Here is a 17,974-nt window from a genome sequence, read left to right as displayed (position 1 = left end):
TTGCACTATTAATGAAAGAGAAATTAAGATATTTTCAAATGAAAGAATTGGGAAATCGATTGTAAGAATTCTCATACGGTAGATTTTCATGCATCAGGTGCACAAATAATTTATATATATGGGAGAGCGAAGAAAAAGTCTTCACATTACCTCCTGGTCCATACGCTCCTCCAGGACCTCCTGGCCCACCAGATGCTCCTCCAGGTCCAAATCCAGCACCACCTGGTCCAGAACCTCCAGGTCCTTCTCCTTCAGGGTAAATAGTCACATCGACATCCACTGTTATGGGACCCTCTCCTCCAGCACCTCCTGGTCCAGCACCTCCTGGTCCAGCACCACCTGGTCCAGCTCCACCCGGTCCAGCTCCACCTGGTCCAGCTCCACCTGGTCCAGCTCCACCTGGTCCAGCTCCACCTGGTCCAGCTCCTCCTGGTCCAGATCCTCCTGGTCCATAAGGTCCGGTTCCACCCGGTCCAGCACCACCTGGTCCAGCTCCTCCTGGTCCATAAGGTCCGGATCCACCGGGTCCATACCCTCCAGCTCCACCTGGTCCTACTCCTCCAGCTCCTGAAATATATAAATATCAATGATAGCTGTAAAAACAATACAAATATAAAGAGAAGTATCGACTGTTCAGAAAAAATTGATTAGACTTGTTTCGCCACGAATCAAGTCTAACCAATAAACTAGCATCAATTTTTGCCTCAGTAAACACTTGAATCTCAAAGTAGATAAAAGAGGAAAACGATTCTTTGATATATATGAAACTAACTGCTTCCTAACCTTTCAGTATTTCTGCTAGGCTTTAGCAATCCCATTTGTTTGGGTGTGTTAATCATGCTGATCGACATTACATTATTATTCCATTGCAGCAAAATGGAACACTCTCATCTAAGCAGAAGCAAGAATGCTTCCCATCCTAGAAATTATATATTTCGTTTAAACTGCACTACTTAGAATTATTCAGATGTTTTATATTCTAAATCGATAAGATTCGGCCCTTTAGTCAATGAATGTCTTTCCATATCTGTAATTTCACATCTGGACAATCTACCAGTTGATTTTCAGTCATTAATGAAAGCTCATATTAGATGTCCAGGGAAACAAAATTAGTTTGGCTAATCAAGCCTCTATCTTTCCAACAAGAGAAAGTCTCACCGACCTAATTTGCATGATACTTGATCAAAAACTCTTATGAGGCCATTTCTTCTTTTTCCGAAAAAGAAGCTAATAAAATTGTAAGAAAATGCTTGAAGTACTTTTTTGAATTCTTACTGAGATAAAAATCATCTGAGGAACTGAGCGGTGTGAAGAAAGAAATGAAATAAAATCTACCTCCGGGTCCTCCAGCACCTCCGGGTCCGTAAGGTCCTCCAGCACCTCCGGCTCCTGGTCCGAATCCACCTGGACCACCGGCTCCTCCTGGTCCATAAGGTCCGGCTCCTCCTGGTCCTGAGCCACCAGGTCCATAAGGCCCGGCTCCTCCTGGTCCAGATCCACCAGGTCCATAAGGCCCGGCTCCTCCTGGTCCTGATCCACCAGGTCCATAAGGCCCGGCTCCTCCTGGTCCGTAACCTCCGGCTCCACCGGGTCCTGATCCACCTGGGCCATAAGGTCCGGCTCCACCTGCTCCTAGATTATATATCAAAGATAAAATCTATAACTACAAATAATGATATGACGAGAATTTCTAACTAAATTTGAGACGCAGAATCTCAGGTAATGAATTCAGCCCAATTAATTTCATTTATCATGCCTGCAGTCATACAAATTGCATAGCTGATGTAAAGGAAAATTTACTTTTCAAATGATTTTCTTATTTTGTTTCGGTTGTGAAGATATCGGCCGCATATTCCTCTCTAATATATTTCGATAAACCAGTTGAATGCGAACCATATAAAAATATTCTTTCTGTCTTCCCCAGAATCTCATGAATCTGCATGAACACGTATAACATTTTCCGGGATAAGTGTGTTATGAATCATCTGTACAAAGAATATCACAAAAGCACATCTCCTAAGTCAGTTCACGTTATTATACTCTCTAAGAAAACGTTTGCTTTTTTTTCATTTTTGTTTTCGTCAGTGAAGCTCTTTCTCCTTTCATATATCAACATCATATGAAACTTTTTATTGATATGATATCCTTCTCAACATTTTAAGTGCAGATTCATTATGAAGAATAATCGTAATAAAAAACTATGACGATCTGTGTCGAAAATTTGCACGTCAGTGAAACTCCGTTGTTTCATTGCACTATTAATGAAAGAGAAATTAAGATATTTTCAAATGAAAGAATTGGGAAATCGATTGTAAGAATTCTCATACGGTAGAGTTTCATGCATCAGGTGCACAAATAATTTATATATATGGGAGAGCGAAGAAAAAGTCTTCACATTACCTCCTGGTTCATACGCTCCTCCAGGACCTCCTGGTCCATACGCTCCTCCAGGACCTCCTGGCCCACCAGATGCTCCTCCAGGCCCAAATCCAGCACCACCTGGTCCAGAACCTCCAGATCCTTCTCCTTCAGGGTAAATAGTCACATCGACATCCACTGTTATGGGACCCTCTCCTCCAGCACCTCCTGGTCCAGCACCTCCTGGTCCAGCACCACCTGGTCCAGCTCCACCTGGTCCAGCTCCACCTGGTCCAGCTCCACCTGGTCCAGCTCCACCTGGTAAAGCTCCTCCTGGTCCAGATCCTCCTGGTCCATAAGGTCCGGCTCCACCCGGTCCAGCACCACCTGGTCCAGCTCCTCCTGGTCCATAAGGTCCGGATCCACCGGGTCCATACCCTCCAGCTCCACCTGGTCCTACTCCTCCAGCTCCTGAAATATATAAATATCAATGATAGCTGTAAAAACAATACAAATATAAAGAGAAGTATCGACTGTTCAGAAAAAATTGATTAGACTTGTTTCGCCACGAATCAAGTCTAACCAATAAACTAGCATCAATTTTTGCCTCAGTAAACACTTGAATCTCAAAGTAGATAAAAGAGGAAAACGATTCTTTGATATATATGAAACTAACTGCTTCCTAACCTTTCAGTATTTCTGCTAGGCTTTAGCAATCCCATTTGTTTGGGTGTGTTAATCATGCTGATCGACATTACATTATTATTCCATTTCAGCAAAATGGAACACTCTCATCTAAGCAGAAGCAAGAATGCTTCCCATCCTAGAAATTATATATTTCGTTTAAACTGCACTACTTAGAATTATTCAGATGTTTTATATTCTAAATCGATAAGATTCGGCCCTTTAGTCAATGAATGTCTTTCCATATCTGTAATTTCACATCTGGACAATCTACCAGTTGATTTTCAGTCATTAATGAAAGCTCATATTAGATGTCCAGGGAAACAAAATTAGTTTGGCTAATCAAGCCTCTATCTTTCCAACAAGAGAAAGTCTCACCGACCTAATTTGCATGATACTTGATCAAAAACTCTTATGAGGCCATTTCTTCTTTTTCCGAAAAAGAAGCTAATAAAATTGTTAGAAAATGCTTGAAGTACTTTTTTGAATTCTTACTGAGATAAAAATCATCTGAGGAACTGAGCGGTGTGAAGAAAGAAATGAAATAAAATCTACCTCCGGGTCCTCCAGCACCTCCGGGTCCGTAAGGTCCTCCAGCACCTCCGGCTCCTGGTCCGAATCCACCTGGGCCACCGGCTCCTCCTGGTCCATAAGGTCCGGCTCCTCCTGGTCCTGAGCCACCAGGTCCATAAGGCCCGGCTCCTCCTGGTCCAGATCCACCAGGTCCATAAGGCCCGGCTCCTCCTGGTCCTGATCCACCAGGTCCATAAGGCCCGGCTCCTCCTGGTCCGTAACCTCCGGCTCCACCGGGTCCTGATCCACCTGGGCCATAAGGTCCGGCTCCACCTGCTCCTAGATTATATATCAAATATAAAATCTATAACTACAAATAATGATATGACGAGAATTTCTAACTAAATTTGAGACGCAGAATCTCAGGTAATGAATTCAGCCCAATTAATTTCATTTATCATGCCTGCAGTCATACAAATTGCATAGCTGATGTAAAGGAAAATTTACTTTTCAAATGATTTTCTTATTTTGTTTCGGTTGTGAAGATATCGGCCGCATATTCCTCTCTAATATATTTCGATAAACCAGTTGAATGCGAACCATATAAAAATATTCTTTCTGTCTTCCCCAGAATCTCATGAATCTGCATGAACACGTATAACATTTTCCGGGATAAGTGTGTTATGAATCATCTGTACAAAGAATATCACAAAAGCACATCTCCTAAGTCAGTTCACGTTATTATACTCTCTAAGAAAACGTTTGCTTTTTTTTCATTTTTGTTTTCGTCAGTGAAGCTCTTTCTCCTTTCATATATCAACATCATATGAAACTTTTTATTGATATGATATCCTTCTCAACATTTTAAGTGCAGATTCATTATGAAGAATAATCGTAATAAAAAACTATGACGATCTGTGTCGAAAATTTGCACGTCAGTGAAACTCCGTTGTTTCATTGCACTATTAATGAAAGAGAAATTAAGATATTTTCAAATGAAAGAATTGGGAAATCGATTGTAAGAATTCTCATACGGTAGATTTTCATGCATCAGGTGCACAAATAATTTATATATATGGGAGAGCGAAGAAAAAGTCTTCACATTACCTCCTGGTCCATACGCTCCTCCAGGACCTCCTGGCCCACCAGATGCTCCTCCAGGTCCAAATCCAGCACCACCTGGTCCAGAACCTCCAGGTCCTTCTCCTTCAGGGTAAATAGTCACATCGACATCCACTGTTATGGGACCCTCTCCTCCAGCACCTCCTGGTCCAGCACCTCCTGGTCCAGCACCGCCTGGTCCAGCTCCACCCGGTCCAGCTCCACCTGGTCCAGCTCCACCTGGTCCAGCTTCACCTGGTCCAGCTCCTCCTGGTCCAGATCCTCCTGGTCCATAAGGTCCGGCTCCACCCGGTCCAGCACCACCTGGTCCAGCTCCTCCTGGTCCATAAGGTCCGGATCCACCGGGTCCATACCCTCCAGCTCCACCTGGTCCTACTCCTCCAGCTCCTGAAATATATAAATATCAATGATAGCTGTAAAAACAATACAAATATAAAGAGAAGTATCGACTGTTCAGAAAAAATTGATTAGACTTGTTTCGCCACGAATCAAGTCTAACCAATAAACTAGCATCAATTTTTGCCTCAGTAAACACTTGAATCTCAAAGTAGATAAAAGAGGAAAACGATTCTTTGATATATATGAAACTAACTGCTTCCTAACCTTTCAGTATTTCTGCTAGGCTTTAGCAATCCCATTTGTTTGGGTGTGTTAATCATGCTGATCGACATTACATTATTATTCCATTTCAGCAAAATGGAACACTCTCATCTAAGCAGAAGCAAGAATGCTTCCCATCCTAGAAATTATATATTTCGTTTAAACTGCACTACTTAGAATTATTCAGATGTTTTATATTCTAAATCGATAAGATTCGGCCCTTTAGTCAATGAATGTCTTTCCATATCTGTAATTTCACATCTGGACAATCTACCAGTTGATTTTCAGTCATTAATGAAAGCTCATATTAGATGTCCAGGGAAACAAAATTAGTTTGGCTAATCAAGCCTCTATCTTTCCAACAAGAGAAAGTCTCACCGACCTAATTTGCATGATACTTGATCAAAAACTCTTATGAGGCCATTTCTTCTTTTTCCGAAAAAGAAGCTAATAAAATTGTAAGAAAATGCTTGAAGTACTTTTTTGAATTCTTACTGAGATAAAAATCATCTGAGGAACTGAGCGGTGTGAAGAAAGAAATGAAATAAAATCTACCTCCGGGTCCTCCAGCACCTCCGGGTCCGTAAGGTCCTCCAGCACCTCCGGCTCCTGGTCCGAATCCACCTGGGCCACCGGCTCCTCCTGGTCCATAAGGTCCGGCTCCTCCTGGTCCTGAGCCACCAGGTCCATAAGGCCCGGCTCCTCCTGGTCCAGATCCACCAGGTCCATAAGGCCCGGCTCCTCCTGGTCCTGATCCACCAGGTCCATAAGGCCCGGCTCCTCCTGGTCCGTAACCTCCGGCTCCACCGGGTCCTGATCCACCTGGGCCATAAGGTCCGGCTCCACCTGCTCCTAGATTATATATCAAAGATAAAATCTATAACTACAAATAATGATATGACGAGAATTTCTAACTAAATTTGAGACGCAGAATCTCAGGTAATGAATTCAGCCCAATTAATTTCATTTATCATGCCTGCAGTCATACAAATTGCATAGCTGATGTAAAGGAAAATTTACTTTTCAAATGATTTTCTTATTTTGTTTCGGTTGTGAAGATATCGGCCGCATATTCCTCTCTAATATATTTCGATAAACCAGTTGAATGCGAACCATATAAAAATATTCTTTCTGTCTTCCCCAGAATCTCATGAATCTGCATGAACACGTATAACATTTTCCGGGATAAGTGTGTTATGAATCATCTGTACAAAGAATATCACAAAAGCACATCTCCTAAGTCAGTTCACGTTATTATACTCTCTAAGAAAACGTTTGCTTTTTTTTCATTTTTGTTTTCGTCAGTGAAGCTCTTTCTCCTTTCATATATCAACATCATATGAAACTTTTTATTGATATGATATCCTTCTCAACATTTTAAGTGCAGATTCATTATGAAGAATAATCGTAATAAAAAACTATGACGATCTGTGTCGAAAATTTGCACGTCAGTGAAACTCCGTTGTTTCATTGCACTATTAATGAAAGAGAAATTAAGATATTTTCAAATGAAAGAATTGGGAAATCAATTGTAAGAATTCTCATACGGTAGATTTTCATGCATCAGGTGCACAAATAATTTATATATATGGGAGAGCGAAGAAAAAGTCTTCACATTACCTCCTGGTCCATACGCTCCTCCAGGACCTCCTGGCCCACCAGATGCTCCTCCAGGTCCAAATCCAGCACCACCTGGTCCAGAACCTCCAGGTCCTTCTCCTTCAGGGTAAATAGTCACATCGACATCCACTGTTATGGGACCCTCTCCTCCAGCACCTCCTGGTCCAGCACCACCTGGTCCAGCTCCACCCGGTCCAGCTCCACCTGGTCCAGCTCCACCTGGTCCAGCTCCTCCTGGTCCAGATCCTCCTGGTCCATAAGGTCCGGCTCCACCCGGTCCAGCACCACCTGGTCCAGCTCCTCCTGGTCCATAAGGTCCGGATCCACCGGGTCCATACCCTCCAGCTCCACCTGGTCCTACTCCTCCAGCTCCTGAAATATATAAATATCAATGATAGCTGTAAAAACAATACAAATATAAAGAGAAGTATCGACTGTTCAGAAAAAATTGATTAGACTTGTTTCGCCACGAATCAAGTCTAACCAATAAACTAACATCAATTTTTGCCTCAGTAAACACTTGAATCTCAAAGTAGATAAAAGAGGAAAACGATTCTTTGATATATATGAAACTAACTGCTTCCTAACCTTTCAGTATTTCTGCTAGGCTTTAGCAATCCCATTTGTTTGGGTGTGTTAATCATGCTGATCGACATTACATTATTATTCCATTTCAGCAAAATGGAACACTCTCATCTAAGCAGAAGCAAGAATGCTTCCCATCCTAGAAATTATATATTTCGTTTAAACTGCACTACTTAGAATTATTCAGATGTTTTATATTCTAAATCGATAAGATTCGGCCCTTTAGTCAATGAATGTCTTTCCATATCTGTAATTTCACATCTGGACAATCTACCAGTTGATTTTCAGTCATTAATGAAAGCTCATATTAGATGTCCAGGGAAACAAAATTAGTTTGGCTAATCAAGCCTCTATCTTTCCAACAAGAGAAAGTCTCACCGACCTAATTTGCATGATACTTGATCAAAAACTCTTATGAGGCCATTTCTTCTTTTTCCGAAAAAGAAGCTAATAAAATTGTAAGAAAATGCTTGAAGTACTTTTTTGAATTCTTACTGAGATAAAAATCATCTGAGGAACTGAGCGGTGTGAAGAAAGAAATGAAATACAATCTACCTCCGGGTCCTCCAGCACCTCCGGGTCCGTAAGGTCCTCCAGCACCTCCGGCTCCTGGTCCGAATCCACCTGTGCCACCGGCTCCTCCTGGTCCATAAGGTCCGGCTCCTCCTGGTCCTGAGCCACCAGGTCCATAAGGCCCGGCTCCTCCTGGTCCAGATCCACCAGGTCCATAAGGCCCGGCTCCTCCTGGTCCTGATCCACCAGGTCCATAAGGCCCGGCTCCTCCTGGTCCGTAACCTCCGGCTCCACCGGGTCCTGATCCACCTGGGCCATAAGGTCCGGCTCCGCCTGCTCCTAGATTATATATCAAAGATAAAATCTATAACTACAAATAATGATATGACGAGAATTTCTAACTAAATTTGAGACGCAGAATCTCAGGTAATGAATTCAGCCCAATTAATTTCATTTATCATGCCTGCAGTCATACAAATTGCATAGCTGATGTAAAGGAAAATTTACTTTTCAAATGATTTTCTTATTTTGTTTCGGTTGTGAAGATATCGGCCGCATATTCCTCTCTAATATATTTCGATAAACCAGTTGAATGCGAACCATATAAAAATATTCTTTCTGTCTTCCCCAGAATCTCATGAATCTGCATGAACACGTATAACTTTTTCCGGGATAAGTGTGTTATGAATCATCTGTACAAAGAATATCACAAAAGCACGTCTCCTAAGTCAGTTCACGTTATTATACTCTCTAAGAAAACGTTTGCTTTTTTTTCATTTTTGTTTTCGTCAGTGAAGCTCTTTCTCCTTTCATATATCAACATCATATGAAACTTTTTATTGATATGATATCCTTCTCAACATTTTAAGTGCAGATTCATTATGAAGAATAATCGTAATAAAAAACTATGACGATCTGTGTCGAAAATTTGCACGTCAGTGAAACTCCGTTGTTTCATTGCACTATTAATGAAAGAGAAATTAAGATATTTTCAAATGAAAGAATTGGGAAATCGATTGTAAGAATTCTCATACGGTAGAGTTTCATGCATCAGGTGCACAAATAATTTATATATATGGGAGAGCGAAGAAAAAGTCTTCACATTACCTCCTGGTTCATACGCTCCTCCAGGACCTCCTGGTCCATACGCTCCTCCAGGACCTCCTGGCCCACCAGATGCTCCTCCAGGCCCAAATCCAGCACCACCTGGTCCAGAACCTCCAGGTCCTTCTCCTTCAGGGTAAATAGTCACATCGACATCCACTGTTATGGGACCCTCTCCTCCAGCACCTCCTGGTCCAGCACCTCCTGGTCCAGCTCCACCCGGTCCAGCTCCACCTGGTCCAGCTCCACCTGGTCCAGCTCCTCCTGGTCCAGATCCTCCTGGTCCATAAGGTCCGGCTCCACCCGGTCCAGCACCACCTGGTCCAGCTCCTCCTGGTCCATAAGGTCCGGATCCACCGGGTCCATACCCTCCAGCTCCACCTGGTCCTACTCCTCCAGCTCCTGAAATATATAAATATCAATGATAGCTGTAAAAACAATACAAATATAAAGAGAAGTATCGACTGTTCAGAAAAAATTGATTAGACTTGTTTCGCCACGAATCAAGTCTAACCAATAAACTAGCATCAATTTTTGCCTCAGTAAACACTTGAATCTCAAAGTAGATAAAAGAGGAAAACGATTCTTTGATATATATGAAACTAACTGCTTCCTAACCTTTCAGTATTTCTGCTAGGCTTTAGCAATCCCATTTGTTTGGGTGTGTTAATCATGCTGATCGACATTACATTATTATTCCATTTCAGCAAAATGGAACACTCTCATCTAAGCAGAAGCAAGAATGCTTCCCATCCTAGAAATTATATATTTCGTTTAAACTGCACTACTTAGAATTATTCAGATGTTTTATATTCTAAATCGATAAGATTCGGCCCTTTAGTCAATGAATGTTTTTCCATATCTGTAATTTCACATCTGGACAATCTACCAGTTGATTTTCAGTCATTAATGAAAGCTCATATTAGATGTCCAGGGAAACAAAATTAGTTTGGCTAATCAAGCCTCTATCTTTCCAACAAGAGAAAGTCTCACCGACCTAATTTGCATGATACTTGATCAAAAACTCTTATGAGGCCATTTCTTTTTTTTCCGAAAAAGAAGCTAATAAAATTGTTAGAAAATGCTTGAAGTACTTTTTTGAATTCTTACTGAGATAAAAATCCTCTGAGGAACTGAGCGGTGTGAAGAAAGAAATGAAATAAAATCTACCTCCGGGTCCTCCAGCACCTCCGGCTCCTGGTCCGAATCCACCTGGGCCACCGGCTCCTCCTGGTCCATAAGGTCCGGCTCCTCCTGGTCCTGAGCCACCAGGTCCATAAGGCCCGGCTCCTCCTGGTCCAGATCCACCAGGTCCATAAGGCCCGGCTCCTCCTGGTCCTGATCCACCAGGTCCATAAGGCCCGGCTCCTCCTGGTCCGTAACCTCCGGCTCCACCGGGTCCTGATCCACCTGGGCCATAAGGTCCGGCTCCACCTGCTCCTAGATTATATATCAAAGATAAAATCTATAACTACAAATAATGATATGACGAGAATTTCTAACTAAATTTGAGACGCAGAATCTCAGGTAATGAATTCAGCCCAATTAATTTCATTTATCATGCCTGCAGTCATACAAATTGCATAGCTGATGTAAAGGAAAATTTACTTTTCAAATGATTTTCTTATTTTGTTTCGGTTGTGAAGATATCGGCCGCATATTCCTCTCTAATATATTTCGATAAACCAGTTGAATGCGAACCATATAAAAATATTCTTTCTGTCTTCCCCAGAATCTCATGAATCTGCATGAACACGTATAACATTTTCCGGGATAAGTGTGTTATGAATCATCTGTACAAAGAATATCACAAAAGCACATCTCCTAAGTCAGTTCACGTTATTATACTCTCTAAGAAAACGTTTGCTTTTTTTTCATTTTTGTTTTCGTCAGTGAAGCTCTTTCTCCTTTCATATATCAACATCATATGAAACTTTTTATTGATATGATATCCTTCTCAACATTTTAAGTGCAGATTCATTATGAAGAATAATCGTAATAAAAAACTATGACGATCTGTGTCGAAAATTTGCACGTCAGTGAAACTCCGTTGTTTCATTGCACTATTAATGAAAGAGAAATTAAGATATTTTCAAATGAAAGAATTGGGAAATCGATTGTAAGAATTCTCATACGGTAGATTTTCATGCATCAGGTGCACAAATAATTTATATATATGGGAGAGCGAAGAAAAAGTCTTCACATTACCTCCTGGTCCATACGCTCCTCCAGGACCTCCTGGCCCACCAGATGCTCCTCCAGGTCCAAATCCAGCACCACCTGGTCCAGAACCTCCAGGTCCTTCTCCTTCAGGGTAAATAGTCACATCGACATCCACTGTTATGGGACCCTCTCCTCCAGCACCTCCTGGTCCAGCACCTCCTGGTCCAGCACCACCTGGTCCAGCTCCACCCGGTCCAGCTCCACCTGGTCCAGCTCCACCTGGTCCAGCTCCACCTGGTCCAGCTCCTCCTGGTCCAGATCCTCCTGGTCCATAAGGTCCGGCTCCACCCGGTCCAGCACCACCTGGCCCATAAGGTCCGGATCCACCGGGTCCATACCCTCCAGCTCCACCTGGTCCTACTCCTCCAGCTCCTGAAATATATAAATATCAATGATAGCTGTAAAAACAATACAAATATAAAGAGAAGTATCGACTGTTCAGAAAAAATTGATTAGACTTGTTTCGCCACGAATCAAGTCTAACCAATAAACTAGCATCAATTTTTGCCTCAGTAAACACTTGAATCTCAAAGTAGATAAAAGAGGAAAACGATTCTTTGATATATATGAAACTAACTGCTTCCTAACCTTTCAGTATTTCTGCTAGGCTTTAGCAATCCCATTTGTTTGGGTGTGTTAATCATGCTGATCGACATTACATTATTATTCCATTTCAGCAAAATGGAACACTCTCATCTAAGCAGAAGCAAGAATGCTTCCCATCCTAGAAATTATATATTTCGTTTAAACTGCACTACTTAGAATTATTCAGATGTTTTATATTCTAAATCGATAAGATTCGGCCCTTTAGTCAATGAATGTCTTTCCATATCTGTAATTTCACATCTGGACAATCTACCAGTTGATTTTCAGTCATTAATGAAAGCTCATATTAGATGTCCAGGGAAACAAAATTAGTTTGGCTAATCAAGCCTCTATCTTTCCAACAAGAGAAAGTCTCACCGACCTAATTTGCATGATACTTGATCAAAAACTCTTATGAGGCCATTTCTTCTTTTTCCGAAAAAGAAGCTAATAAAATTGTTAGAAAATGCTTGAAGTACTTTTTTGAATTCTTACTGAGATAAAAATCATCTGAGGAACTGAGCGGTGTGAAGAAAGAAATGAAATAAAATCTACCTCCGGGTCCTCCAGCACCTCCGGGTCCGTAAGGTCCTCCAGCACCTCCGGCTCCTGGTCCGAATCCACCTGGGCCACCGGCTCCTCCTGGTCCATAAGGTCCGGCTCCTCCTGGTCCTGAGCCACCAGGTCCATAAGGCCCGGCTCCTCCTGGTCCAGATCCACCAGGTCCATAAGGCCCGGCTCCTCCTGGTCCTGATCCACCAGGTCCATAAGGCCCGGCTCCTCCTGGTCCGTAACCTCCGGCTCCACCGGGTCCTGATCCACCTGGGCCATAAGGTCCGGCTCCACCTGCTCCTAGATTATATATCAAATATAAAATCTATAACTACAAATAATGATATGACGAGAATTTCTAACTAAATTTGAGACGCAGAATCTCAGGTAATGAATTCAGCCCAATTAATTTCATTTATCATGCCTGCAGTCATACAAATTGCATAGCTGATGTAAAGGAAAATTTACTTTTCAAATGATTTTCTTATTTTGTTTCGGTTGTGAAGATATCGGCCGCATATTCCTCTCTAATATATTTCGATAAACCAGTTGAATGCGAACCATATAAAAATATTCTTTCTGTCTTCCCCAGAATCTCATGAATCTGCATGAACACGTATAACATTTTCCGGGATAAGTGTGTTATGAATCATCTGTACAAAGAATATCACAAAAGCACATCTCCTAAGTCAGTTCACGTTATTATACTCTCTAAGAAAACGTTTGCTTTTTTTTCATTTTTGTTTTCGTCAGTGAAGCTCTTTCTCCTTTCATATATCAACATCATATGAAACTTTTTATTGATATGATATCCTTCTCAACATTTTAAGTGCAGATTCATTATGAAGAATAATCGTAATAAAAAACTATGACGATCTGTGTCGAAAATTTGCACGTCAGTGAAACTCCGTTGTTTCATTGCACTATTAATGAAAGAGAAATTAAGATATTTTCAAATGAAAGAATTGGGAAATCGATTGTAAGAATTCTCATACGGTAGATTTTCATGCATCAGGTGCACAAATAATTTATATATATGGGAGAGCGAAGAAAAAGTCTTCACATTACCTCCTGGTCCATACGCTCCTCCAGGACCTCCTGGCCCACCAGATGCTCCTCCAGGTCCAAATCCAGCACCACCTGGTCCAGAACCTCCAGGTCCTTCTCCTTCAGGGTAAATAGTCACATCGACATCCACTGTTATGGGACCCTCTCCTCCAGCACCTCCTGGTCCAGCACCTCCTGGTCCAGCACCACCTGGTCCAGCTCCACCCGGTCCAGCTCCACCTGGTCCAGCTCCACCTGGTCCAGCTCCACCTGGTCCAGCTCCACCTGGTCCAGCTCCACCTGGTCCAGCTCCTCCTGGTCCAGATCCTCCTGGTCCATAAGGTCCGGCTCCACCCGGTCCAGCACCACCTGGTCCAGCTCCTCCTGGTCCATAAGGTCCGGATCCACCGGGTCCATACCCTCCAGCTCCACCTGGTCCTACTCCTCCTGCTCCTGAAATATATAAATATCAATGATAGCTGTAAAAACAATACAAATATAAAGAGAAGTATCGACTGTTCAGAAAAAATTGATTAGACTTGTTTCGCCACGAATCAAGTCTAACCAATAAACTAGCATCAATTTTTGCCTCAGTAAACACTTGAATCTCAAAGTAGATAAAAGAGGAAAACGATTCTTTGATATATATGAAACTAACTGCTTCCTAACCTTTCAGTATTTCTGCTAGGCTTTAGCAATCCCATTTGTTTGGGTGTGTTAATCATGCTGATCGACATTACATTATTATTCCATTTCAGCAAAATGGAGCACTCTCATCTAAGCAGAAGCAAGAATGCTTCCCATCCTAGAAATTATATATTTCGTTTAAACTGCACTACTTAGAATTATTCAGATGTTTTATATTCTAAATCGATAAGATTCGGCCCTTTAGTCAATGAATGTCTTTCCATATCTGTAATTTCACATCTGGACAATCTACCAGTTGATTTTCAGTCATTAATGAAAGCTCATATTAGATGTCCAGGGAAACAAAATTAGTTTGGCTAATCAAGCCTCTATCTTTCCAACAAGAGAAAGTCTCACCGACCTAATTTGCATGATACTTGATCAAAAACTCTTATGAGGCCATTTCTTCTTTTTCCGAAAAAGAAGCTAATAAAATTGTAAGAAAATGCTTGAAGTACTTTTTTGAATTCTTACTGAGATAAAAATCATCTGAGGAACTGAGCGGTGTGAAGAAAGAAATGAAATAAAATCTACCTCCGGGTCCTCCAGCACCTCCGGGTCCGTAAGGTCCTCCAGCACCTCCGGCTCCTGGTCCGAATCCACCTGGACCACCGGCTCCTCCTGGTCCATAAGGTCCGGCTCCTCCTGGTCCTGAGCCACCAGGTCCATAAGGCCCGGCTCCTCCTGGTCCAGATCCACCAGGTCCATAAGGCCCGGCTCCTCCTGGTCCTGATCCACCAGGTCCATAAGGCCCGGCTCCTCCTGGTCCGTAACCTCCGGCTCCACCGGGTCCTGATCCACCTGGGCCATAAGGTCCGGCTCCACCTGCTCCTAGATTATATATCAAAGATAAAATCTATAACTACAAATAATGATATGACGAGAATTTCTAACTAAATTTGAGACGCAGAATCTCAGGTAATGAATTCAGCCCAATTAATTTCATTTATCATGCCTGCAGTCATACAAATTGCATAGCTGATGTAAAGGAAAATTTACTTTTCAAATGATTTTCTTATTTTGTTTCGGTTGTGAAGATATCGGCCGCATATTCCTCTCTAATATATTTCGATAAACCAGTTGAATGCGAACCATATAAAAATATTCTTTCTGTCTTCCCCAGAATCTCATGAATCTGCATGAACACGTATAACATTTTCCGGGATAAGTGTGTTATGAATCATCTGTACAAAGAATATCACAAAAGCACATCTCCTAAGTCAGTTCACGTTATTATACTCTCTAAGAAAACGTTTGCTTTTTTTTCATTTTTGTTTTCGTCAGTGAAGCTCTTTCTCCTTTCATATATCAACATCATATGAAACTTTTTATTGATATGATATCCTTCTCAACATTTTAAGTGCAGATTCATTATGAAGAATAATCGTAATAAAAAACTATGACGATCTGTGTCGAAAATTTGCACGTCAGTGAAACTCCGTTGTTTCATTGCACTATTAATGAAAGAGAAATTAAGATATTTTCAAATGAAAGAATTGGGAAATCGATTGTAAGAATTCTCATACGGTAGATTTTCATGCATCAGGTGCACAAATAATTTATATATATGGGAGAGCGAAGAAAAAGTCTTCACATTACCTCCTGGTCCATACGCTCCTCCAGGACCTCCTGGCCCACCAGATGCTCCTCCAGGTCCAAATCCAGCACCACCTGGTCCAGAACCTCCAGGTCCTTCTCCTTCAGGGTAAATAGTCACATCGACATCCACTGTTATGGGACCCTCTCCTCCAGCACCTCCTGGTCCAGCACCTCCTGGTCCAGCACCACCTGGTCCAGCTCCACCCGGTCCAGCTCCACCTGGTCCAGCTCCACCTGGTCCAGCTCCACCTGGTCCAGCTCCACCTGGTCCAGCTCCTCCTGGTCCAGATCCTCCTGGTCCATAAGGTCCGGCTCCACCCGGTCCAGCACCACCTGGTCCAGCTCCTCCTGGTCCATAAGGTCCGGATCCACCGGGTCCATACCCTCCAGCTCCACCTGGTCCTACTCCTCCAGCTCCTGAAATATATAAATATCAATGATAGCTGTAAAAACAATACAAATATAAAGAGAAGTATCGACTGTTCAGAAAAAATTGATTAGACTTGTTTCGCCACGAATCAAGTCTAACCAATAAACTAGCATCAATTTTTGCCTCAGTAAACACTTGAATCTCAAAGTAGATAAAAGAGGAAAACGATTCTTTGATATATATGAAACTAACTGCTTCCTAACCTTTCAGTATTTCTGCTAGGCTTTAGCAATCCCATTTGTTTGGGTGTGTTAATCATGCTGATCGACATTACATTATTATTCCATTTCAGCAAAATGGAACACTCTCATCTAAGCAGAAGCAAGAATGCTTCCCATCCTAGAAATTATATATTTCGTTTAAACTGCACTACTTAGAATTATTCAGATGTTTTATATTCTAAATCGATAAGATTCGGCCCTTTAGTCAATGAATGTCTTTCCATATCTGTAATTTCACATCTGGACAATCTACCAGTTGATTTTCAGTCATTAATGAAAGCTCATATTAGATGTCCAGGGAAACAAAATTAGTTTGGCTAATCAAGCCTCTATCTTTCCAACAAGAGAAAGTCTCACCGACCTAATTTGCATGATACTTGATCAAAAACTCTTATGAGGCCATTTCTTTTTTTTCCGAAAAAGAAGCTAATAAAATTGTAAGAAAATGCTTGAAGTACTTTTTTGAATTCTTACTGAGATAAAAATCATCTGAGGAACTGAGCGGTGTGAAGAAAGAAATGAAATAAAATCTACCTCCATGTCCTCCAGCACCTCCGGGTCCGTAAGGTCCTCCAGCACCTCCGGCTCCTGGTCCGAATCCACCTGGGCCACCGGCTCCTCCTGGTCCATAAGGTCCGGCTCCTCCTGGTCCTGAGCCACCAGGTCCATAAGGCCCGGCTCCTCCTGGTCCAGATCCACCAGGTCCATAAGGCCCGGCTCCTCCTGGTCCTGATCCACCAGGTCCATAAGGCCCGGCTCCTCCTGGTCCGTAACCTCCGGCTCCACCGGGTCCTGATCCACCTGGGCCAAAAGGTCCGGCTCCACCTGCTCCTAGATTATATATCAAAGATAAAATCTATAACTACAAATAATGATATGACGAGAATTTCTAACTAAATTTGAGACGCAGAATCTCAGGTAATGAATTCAGCCCAATTAATTTCATTTATCATGCCTGCAGTCATACAAATTGCATAGCTGATGTAAAGGAAAATTTACTTTTCAAATGATTTTCTTATTTTGTTTCGGTTGTGAAGATATCGGCCGCATATTCCTCTCTAATATATTTCGATAAACCAGTTGAATGCGAACCATATAAAAATATTCTTTCTGTCTTCCCCAGAATCTCATGAATCTGCATGAACACGTATAACATTTTCCGGGATAAGTGTGTTATGAATCATCTGTACAAAGAATATCACAAAAGCACATCTCCTAAGTCAGTTCACGTTATTATACTCTCTAAGAAAACGTTTGCTTTTTTTTCATTTTTGTTTTCGTCAGTGAAGCTCTTTCTCCTTTCATATATCAACATCATATGAAACTTTTTATTGATATGATATCCTTCTCAACATTTTAAGTGCAGATTCATTATGAAGAATAATCGTAATAAAAAACTATGACGATCTGTGTCGAAAATTTGCACGTCAGTTAAACTCCGTTGTTTCATTGCACTATTAATGAAAGAGAAATTAAGATATTTTCAAATGAAAGAATTGGGAAATCGATTGTAAGAATTCTCATACGGTAG

At 41.8% G+C, this 17,974-nt stretch overlaps 1 protein-coding gene across 1 annotated transcript in view; it reads right to left on the bottom strand.

Moving 5' to 3' along the window:
- Positions 1-17,974, bottom strand: part of LOC129987769 (fibroin heavy chain-like) — a 74,030-nt gene that overhangs the window by 30,361 nt on the left and 25,695 nt on the right. The window contains exons 32-48 of the mRNA XM_056095707.1: positions 16,978-17,274; positions 15,793-16,206; positions 14,728-15,024; positions 13,528-13,950; positions 12,463-12,753; positions 11,308-11,694; positions 10,270-10,533; positions 9,103-9,498; positions 8,038-8,328; positions 6,898-7,269; positions 5,797-6,129; positions 4,804-5,061; positions 4,663-4,758; positions 3,598-3,894; positions 2,401-2,820; positions 1,336-1,632; positions 151-567 (exon numbers count right to left, since the gene is read on the bottom strand). Coding sequence (XP_055951682.1) covers positions 151-567; positions 1,336-1,632; positions 2,401-2,820; positions 3,598-3,894; positions 4,663-4,758; positions 4,804-5,061; positions 5,797-6,129; positions 6,898-7,269; positions 8,038-8,328; positions 9,103-9,498; positions 10,270-10,533; positions 11,308-11,694; positions 12,463-12,753; positions 13,528-13,950; positions 14,728-15,024; positions 15,793-16,206; positions 16,978-17,274 — 5,550 coding nt within the window. The remainder of the gene's footprint in view (positions 1-150; positions 568-1,335; positions 1,633-2,400; positions 2,821-3,597; positions 3,895-4,662; positions 4,759-4,803; positions 5,062-5,796; positions 6,130-6,897; positions 7,270-8,037; positions 8,329-9,102; positions 9,499-10,269; positions 10,534-11,307; positions 11,695-12,462; positions 12,754-13,527; positions 13,951-14,727; positions 15,025-15,792; positions 16,207-16,977; positions 17,275-17,974) is intronic.

The sequence above is a fragment of the Argiope bruennichi genome, chromosome 10 (genome assembly GCF_947563725.1).
Source record: "Argiope bruennichi chromosome 10, qqArgBrue1.1, whole genome shotgun sequence".
NCBI lineage: Eukaryota > Metazoa > Arthropoda > Arachnida > Araneae > Araneidae > Argiope > Argiope bruennichi.
This window is presented reverse-complemented; position numbering and strand designations above follow the sequence as displayed.